The sequence below is a fragment of the Dioscorea cayenensis genome, chromosome 7, assembly GCF_009730915.1.
Source record: "Dioscorea cayenensis subsp. rotundata cultivar TDr96_F1 chromosome 7, TDr96_F1_v2_PseudoChromosome.rev07_lg8_w22 25.fasta, whole genome shotgun sequence".
Taxonomy (NCBI): Eukaryota; Viridiplantae; Streptophyta; class Magnoliopsida; order Dioscoreales; family Dioscoreaceae; genus Dioscorea; species Dioscorea cayenensis.
In genome coordinates this window covers 25,327,043-25,336,405 of record NC_052477.1, presented here as the reverse complement: position 1 = coordinate 25,336,405, position 9,363 = coordinate 25,327,043, and the positions used below count along the sequence as shown (strand labels likewise).

Genomic DNA, 9,363 nt, shown 5'->3' with positions numbered 1-9,363 from the left:
AGAATAATAATAGTAATAAAATAAAAATAAAATAAAATAAAATAAAAATAAAAAGTGTTCAAAGTTGCTGGGAGTATTAGATTTCACAAGGAGATAATATTTTTGAGAAAATCCAATGTAATATCATTTATGAAAAAGCACTTACACAAACGTTGTATAAATAAACTTATTTAAAATAAGATCATATTAAGGAAATGAGAAACAACTCAAGACTTATCCAGGTATTCCGCGTGCTTGTCTCACAGCTGATTGTCTTGCCACATCAGCTCCTCAACAAACTTGCCTCGCAGAGCAAAGAATAGGCTACTCAATTGTTACGAGAACATTTGCATTACTGACGATGCTCCGAAGATCTGTGCTTCCGTTGTGATATTTCATTAGATCAGGACAACCTTTGATGTCTATTTTCTTCAGTGAGGGAGGTTGGTCAGGCAAGGAGTTCATCTTTCTGCACCGGTCCAGCCATAATTCTTCCAATGATGCAAGGCACTGCATACCCAACGGCAAGGACTCAAGTTCTTGACACCTCTCGATGGTGATACTTCTGACAGGGATGAATCTCTGGAAGGGGTCGTTATTATCAGTCAAGTGCTTGAGCTCATTGCAGTTCTTGATCACTAGGTTGATGATGCAGCTGAGAGACTGAGTTCCCACTGTTTTCAAAGTTGAGCACCCATTGATGCTTAACGTTTGAAGAGCCTTAAGATGCTTCAATCCTTCTCCTGAAAGGAATTCAAGGTTATTGCAGTTTGATATAGATAAAAATGTAAGAGAGTTGAGGTTGTAAATCTGGAACAGGAGAGGCTGATTGCAGATAGCATTTGATGAAGAAGGACCTCCATTTGTGGTTGTAGGGAGGGAGGTGAGCCCAGGGCAGTTGTCCACTTTCAAAGTATCTAGTGAGTGAAGAGCTGAAGACCCTTGTGATGTTAGAGATTCAAGCTTTTCACATCCGATAATATCCAACATCTTTAGGGAGCTTGGTTGGTGTTGAGATAGCTCCTCCAGGGTTGTAAGATTGGGGCAGTTTAAAATGCACAGACGTGAAAGCTTTGATGATGATGATGATGATGATGATAGTGGTTGTGGTGGAAGAGCAGTTAGCCCTACACTTGACAAGGTTACTTCACTGAGCGTAAGAGGGAGAACCGGCCATGCCTTCAGTTTTGGACAGTCAGTGATCTCAAGCAGTTTTAGAGAAGGGAAAAGTTGCAAAGTACCTTGTGATAATTGGCATTCATCCCAGTTACTCAAATTGGATATTTGAAGCTTCTCTAGATATGGAAAGTCTTTGTCTCCCCAAAACTCATCATGCAACTTCTTAACTCCTTGCATGTCTCTGATCTCTAAAACCCTTAGGTAACTTAGTCCTCCAAAAGGAGGGAGAGAGTTCCAATTTCGGCATCCAACCAAGATAATCTCCTCCAAATTGCATAGATGTTGGCCAGCCAACCAAGAAGGAAACTCCATGCCATTGTTACCTATGATTTTCAATACCTTCAGGTTTGAATGTGGCTCAAGTTGTTGGAGTACTTCTTGTTGCAGTGCACCATTCCTTGCAGCAGCAACAACAGCATCCCACTCCAACTCCAGTGTGTTCAAGTACTGCTTACTACTTAACATTGCTTCCCTTGCCTCAATACCATCCTGTGCATTTTCCAGTCCGGAGATGTGAAGCTCCCCTCTGAGCTCATTCATCCTTTTCAACTCTTCCAACTTATGACCATCTTGATGTTGGACTTTAAACTCTGGTAACTCTAGTAACGAAATCATGTTTCTGATTCGACTCATTGTTGAAAGTAACTCAGATTTTCCATCTAAGGTTCTCAAGTTAATCAACTTGTTCACCGTAAATGGCAATTCTGTAATGGGGCAAGCAATTAACCTCATAGTCTGAAGATAGTAGAGATCTCCAACTTGTGAAGGCAATGCTTTAATTAGAGTTCTTGAGAGATCCAAGTACTTGAGGTGTATCAGTTTATTTATGCACTCTGGCAACTCTGTGATGCCACTGGCGCTCAAATCCAGCACTCGCAGTGATGAGAGCTTGAGAAGCAAATCAAGCCGCTGGAGATCAGAGCCTACCATTGTGTATCTAAGAGTACGCAAGCGTGTGCAGCAGAGTAACGGAGATGACTCCAGTATCTCACTTACATACAATGAGCAATGGATCAGCTTCTCAGGGTCAAGGATTTTCACCTTGTCATCTGTAATCATAATGTGCTCATGAGAAACATACTTCGCCAGGTCATGCATAAGATCCTGCATGAAAATCATGTCAGTAGAAGAAGTTGTTACAGAGTTTGCTTTCATAAAAAAAAACCGATCACATAGATCTTCACAGTAGTCAGCTCCAATTTCTTCAAGTGCCTTCTTCCCTTGTGGTTGAACATATTGTTGGGCAATCCACAGCTGTACTAAGTTGCGCTTGTTGATCTGGAAGCCTTTGGGGAAGACGGAGCAGAAGGCGAAGCACAACTTGAGATGCCCCGGCAACTGATTGTAGCTTGCTTTGAGAGCTGGCATAATGCCATATTCAGGCTGCGGCAACCTCCATATCTCACTGTTTGAGACATTCACCCAAACATTTTCATCTGAATTTGAGTGAACTAGGCTTCCGACTGTCTTCAATGCAAGTGGCACGCCATTGAGTTTGTCCGCAATGTTCCAGCAAATCTCTCGCACCCTTGGCTTGACATCACTAGTGGAGCCCAAATTAGCAACTTCCTCAAAGAGCTTCCTTGAATGTTCCTTTCTCAGGGGTTCCAGGAAGATGGGATTCATGGTGCCCACAAGCTGAGCAACCTTCTTGCTCCGAGTGGTGATAAGGATTCTACTACCTTCTTTCCCCAATCTCAGTGGAGCCATCAAAATGTCCCACTCCAAGCGATCTTCACACCAAACGTCGTCCAAGACCAGAAAGAAGCGCTCGGATCCCAAGTTGCTTTTCAGAAGCATCTGGAGTTTATTCCAGTTCAGGATTTCCGAGTACTTGTGATTGTTGGGGAAGGCAGACTCTAGGATTTCTTCAGTGATCCTCTTGATGTTGAAATTGTCAGAGACACATACCCAGATCTCTAGCTTGAAATGACTCTGAACTTTGGTATGGTTATAGATGAGCTGAGCCAGCGTCGTCTTTCCAAGCCCACCCATGGCAACAATGGGAAGCACAGGGACCTCCTTTATCTGACCATCCCCACCATTAACAGCTAATGATCCCTGTAAAGGCCGAGAGGATGGCACTAACAATTCAATGATCTCGTTCGTCTCCTTTTCTCGGCCGATGACATTTCTTTCTGCCAACAAAGAACTAGTAGCACGCAATTGATTTAAGCAAAGGCCAATGGATCTGTTGCCCGGTGCATGATGGGACTTTAGCAAGTCCCACGGCTCATTGGAAACTTCTTGCAACTTCTCGGCGATCTTGTCGAACTTGGCGGCTGCTCCCAAATCAGCAATGCCTTTCTGGGCTTTCGTGATGATAAGCTCAAAGATCCATTTTCCAGTTTGTGCCACAGCAGCCATGTCGCCTTCCATGGTGAACTGTTCAAGTGCATCCTCAGTCTCATAAACGACCATCTTGAGTTCACGTAGCCAAATGAGCATGAGTGGGTCGGGAACAGGCTGCATCTCTGCAATGTCCAAGACAGTGTGCATTTTGTGGAGCAATTTTCTGGCCTTTCTCCAAGTTCCATGCGCGTCGTTCATGTACACCAAATAGCGCATGGTGGGCGTCAACATCAGTTGCAACAGCACTTGCAAAAAGGCTGATAGGCTTCCACTGCCAAATGACACTGCTATTTCGTCTCCCTTCATCTTTGCTGTTTGCTTGTCAAAGAGAGAAAGGGAGAGTGTGAGATATGCAGCTAGCTGAATACTTTTGAGCCGGGTTTCCCTTTGTTATATTGCTGGACTTGTTTCACTTTTACATGTATGATGGTTACGTTACTCATAGTAATATAAATATAACTTTTTATTTAAATATGATTTCCATTTGTGGGAATCTCTTGTTTTTAGCTAATTTTATTTTAGTCAAGGGTATCTTTGGAAATTTAGTTCTCATCCTTATCTCAATTATTTATGTTTTACTTGATCTAGTCCCATCTAGACATGGCCACAGTTCAGGAACCGCCGATTCATGGTTCTCGAACCACGGCTCGGTTCAGAAATCTGAACCGAACCGAACCGCCCTAGGCAAGGTTCGATTCGGGCTTGGGTTCGGTTCGCTCGGTTCCGGCTCACGGCTTTGGTTCAACTGCTTTCGATTTGGCTCATACGGTTCGGTTTTTTTAACTAAATAATTCGATAATTCAAATTAATTAACACAAAAATACAAGAATTAATTTAATACTAATATAAGCCCTTTGCAATCATAGATTTAACTAAGCACTTTGCATTTAATGATAGTAAGTTAAGTTAGTAGGTATACTGTATACCCGAGGTTTCAAATGTTTTATTTATTTTTGTTGTTATTATTTTTTTAATGTTCATGTATGTTATTTGTTTTTCTTTAGGAATTGTTTTTATTTTTTTTTCCTTTTTCTTTTTGATTTCTAGTATACTTATATAAGTTGCATAGTTTACAAATTGAAAATCTTGGGAGTTTTATCTATATATTGGAATATCTATATATATATATATATATATATATATATATATCTTTAAATGATCAACAAAATCAAGCAAATTGATATATATACACATATATATTCATGTTTATTTTATTTTATTTATTTATATATTTTTTTAATGATTCAAATGTTTTACATGAGAGCATTTTACTCAATATATTTTCATTTATATAAAATAAATATAATTTAATATGAACTACATTAATTTTGTAAGTTTCAAAACGGAAGATATATAAAGTCTAGTCTTTGTTTTTTATATTAAATTATAAAAATAATATGGAAATCTACTAAAGAATTAAATATTTAAGTACTTCTCGTTAATTAAATTGTTTTAATAAATCCATATTTAATTTGTAACTAATAATTTGTGGCATAATCAATTAATTATAACTTATCCTCTTGCATGAGTAACAAAGTTTCGCATGGCACAGTACATATAAGTTAGACGAATGTCACAAATCAGACCTAATCGGCTAATCAAGTATTCAGAATCAGACCTAATCAATAATCAATTTGGTTAATATCTTTAATTAATTATTTAAAATATCTTTAAACATTATTCATATTATATTTATATAATATAATATGAACTTTTGTTTTGAACCTTTGGTTGAACCGTATGTGGAACTGCCGGTTGAACCGCATATGGAACCGCCGGTTGGAACCGCCGGTTGAACCGTCGGTTCCACGGTTTTTAAATTTTGAAACCGGAACCGAACCTTATATGAAGGTTCCGGTTCCGGTTTTAGAACGGTTACGGTTTTTCCGGTTCCGGTTCCGGTTTTTGACGGTTCGGTTCCGGTTCGGTTCCACGGTTTCGGTTCAAAATGGCCACGTCTAGTCCCATCCGCCCGTATGACTGAAATTTTATTAATAATATCAAAGTCATGTTAGAAATTAGTAATATAACTCAAAGTTATAAAATGCAAAATAAAATAAAACCTATACCCAGAAACGATGACAAATAAAATCTATATTAATAAAAAATATTTCAAATGATTTTTTTTTGGTTTTCTTTGATCCCGGGATTATGTAACCTTCCACCGGGGGTATATCCTTAAATAATAAAAAAAAAGAATTTGCATCTTTAAAGTGGGATGCATAGTATTTTAATATAAGCCGTTCAATCAAGTTGTGCACAATACTTGAAAAAATCTAAACCATCCTACAACAATCAATTTAAAAACAAAATCTAAACTAATGAACCCAGCTAACCTCTAATTATGTTTCACTGTAGCATCTTAATTATAACGTCCTCAGTTGAGCACAGTGCCAATTAAGATGCTACAGTGAGACATAATTAGGGGTTAGTTGAGTACTGTGCACAAATTGATTGAACGACTTAGATCAAAATACTGTGCATCCCATCTTAGTAGTACTATTCATTGAACAGTGCTGGACCATTGGGTTGAAATCCAATGGTCGATAGCAACGTTCGTAGATTTAAAAACTATGAACGTATGCAGATGATTCATCCTATATATATATATATATATATATGACATATATATAGATAATATATTAACATATTTATATCTAATATGATCTTGCATATCATGTAGACTGATTAGATTCTATTGTAACAAGTTACTTCTAAAAATTTATTCTAATGATTTTTCTGTATAAAATCTAAAATTTCTAAAAAAATAACTTTAGAAGAAGTTTTTATTTCATTTAATGATTTGTTCATGCAAGTCTTAATATAAATTTTGTTAATTTATAATTTTTTTAAAATTAAAGTTAGCACTCCTTGATTTTCATCCTAGTTCCACCACTGCCGCTGGAGGTAAGGACGAGAAACTCTTCTCCATTGGATACTAATCTACGAGTGAGCACTTATAAGTTTTGTTTATTTCATTTAATCATAGCTTTGTGACCTCTTCATATGTTAGTAACATTTTATTCCTGCATATCTTTCATTGTGCATCTGCAATATGTTTTCCTTTTGGAAATTTGGGTAATTGAGGAAGCCTACCAAAGCTATCGTTATAATATTTATTGATCATAATCATGATCTGCTATCTTTGTACATTTACTAGTGTTTTCTTTTATTTTGATTTTTACAAAGAGATCTTCATGAGTTTATCCTGCCTTCTGTATGGGAGTATGCAGGTTACAAGGGATATCATCTAAATTCCTGCCTGTAATGTGATGAATATCTCCATCTCAAGGATGTCTTTATTTTTGTCAGTATATGTGTTCTTTGAAATCTTTGCTATGATAAGTTTGCATTAGACCCAATAATAATGAGATAAATGTTAATTTGGCCATTTTGGTATTTATGCCCTTCAGAAACTCATAATTTCAATTCCTTTCGGAAGAACTCAGCTATCATCATGTGAAAACTTGAAAACTTTTCTCTTACATGCTTGAAATTTTTAAAATTTTGTTGATTAGAGAAACTAATAGGTTATTACCAATTTTAGGGCATACGGAAGAAACTTGGTTTTGCTTAGAATCTGGGTTATTTTGAGCATTAATTAGGTAAGTAGCATCACATATAAATGTATATATATAGATATAATTTTTTATTACATACAGTTATGTATTCTTTTGTTGAAACATTAACTAATTCCATATTTCGGACTATATTTGTTAATCTTTAAAATATTATGTTTGTTAATAATTTTGAATATGATTAGATTATCTTTACTATAGATCATGCATATGTTAGTATGTTTTCTTGAAGAATTATTTTGAAAATTAATTCTGGTGTCAAATTTGATATTTTATTTGGTTTTCGGACAACAAAGTTATTTTGACATAAATACGTTTAGTCTCCAATTAACTATATGCACTAACCCTGTTAGTGGAGGTTAAACACTAACTATGTTGATATGAAACTCTGATAATGAACAATAGTTTTGCACTGTGCCGTTGGTGAAAGAATAACGGTTTTCGATAATCTGGCTCAGGTCATCGAGGGTAAAAAAATGAGCTTGGAAAATCGAACTCGGGTCATCGAGTTTAAACAAATGACATCTGATTTTTTTTTTTTTTGTTTTGGCTATAGTAATTAGGAGATGTATATTTTTTAATATCTTGTAATTGGTATTCTATTAACTTAGTCTGATTTCTTGAGTTATATTTTTGTTATCATTATACTATGTTTTAACAATTTGTATTTGATTCCAAATTTTTTATTAATACATGATTCCAAAATATTTTAATGGGTTACTTATTGGGTTGTCAAGTCTATAAGTTTGTTCTAATTTTTTACAAACTAAGAGTAAATAGTTTAGCGTCCATCTTAATGGGCTAGCAAGAGCTGGTGTTCCCTTTTTTAAATAGGTTGTAGTTATGGCTGTATTAATATTTTAATTTTGTTTTAGAAAACCATCATGTATTTGAACCCTGTTACATTTAGTTTGTATTTTTTTTTTGAAGTTATATTTTCTAAGTGAGACCAATTCTAAGACCTTACATGCCTATAGAGTGCACACCCTATAGGAATGCGGCCGTTTGTTAGTGCCGAGCTCGGTTGGTCAGGTTTGAGGCATGACATATTTGGACTCACTATTAGTTAATTTTAGCAATAGCTCCCTTTTCTCATTTAGACTTGACTTAGCATCTCCCCAATGCCAACTTTGTAATGACCCCCAACTAAGTTAAAGATTATCTCCCCATCACTTACATACGATTTCCAATCTTGGGGCAAGGTCTCATCATTAGCTTAGACGAGATTGATCCTCTCCATCTGTTCACAGCACTCATTTTGGAAAATCAAATATCGTTATCTCAGTTGAAAATTTACACTTATAAATTTCATGCTCTCAATAATCCCAACCTACTGGAGGCAATTTTCAGATTGACTAGCTAGGTTACTTGTGTAATTGACAAAATCCATAGACACTAACTCTAGCACAAGCCACATCTTAGTGAAAAAGTTTTTGCCTTGTTGCTTGGAATCACATATGGAAATCTACTAGATAAGGGGGAAGGAGTATTCTTAACCTCTAGGGCTTCAAAAACCCACTACTAGAAAAATAGTTATAGAAGACTTGCTTTGGCCAAACATGGTATTAGTCGAAGGACATGGATATTTTGAAAAGGTGGATAAACCACTAATACATCAAGTAAAAAAAAAGAGTACAACCATGTCAACTAGGAAACAAAACAATAGAACAAGAAAAATACAACCTATCCAAAGGTGGATCTACCAAGGATAGAAGGCAAGATACCTTACCAAAGCTAAGTACGAAAACTCAAAACAACACTAGCTTGTGTCTTAGGCAGAAACCTCCTCACTGGTGTCACTTGCTCCGACTGGTCAAGTATGAGCTCCCATAAATTCTAGAATACATTGTATTGTTGTAATAGAATCCTCAAGCTTTGTTCTTTTCCTCTTAAGGACTCCAGAGGTGTCAACGCATCCACTTTTTTCTTTTTTTGGTAGATCACGGTAGTTAACCTAGGCACCCAGCTTGCTCATTCCACTTGGAAGATGGTTTTTTTTTAAAATCATTATGTCTACCTCTTGGGGGATGTCCCTCGAAGCCAAGGTTTCTTTAGAGTGAAAGTTTGGCATTAGCTTTAGTATATTCTTCTTGAATCCTTAATTATTCTGAATAATCAATCTCCTCCTCTATGTAAAAATTATCCTTAAGGGTTTCATCAGGATAATCCTCCAAATTTTGGGGATCCCCTAGGGTTTCTTTTAGTTTATCATCATCTAATCCTTCCAAGGGATTCTCACTCAAATCCTTGAGACATGGGTTTAGGTCTTTGAATT

The 9,363-nt window shown here is 36.3% G+C and overlaps 1 protein-coding gene across 1 annotated transcript; it reads right to left on the bottom strand.

Annotated features, from left to right (window-relative positions):
- Positions 1-303: 303 nt before the first annotated feature.
- On the bottom strand, positions 304-3,816 carry LOC120265229 (putative disease resistance protein RGA3). The gene has a single exon (XM_039273110.1). The coding sequence runs from the start codon at positions 3,814-3,816 to the stop codon at positions 304-306; it is 3,513 nt and encodes a 1,170-aa protein (XP_039129044.1).
- Between the last annotated feature and the right edge of the window lie 5,547 nt (positions 3,817-9,363).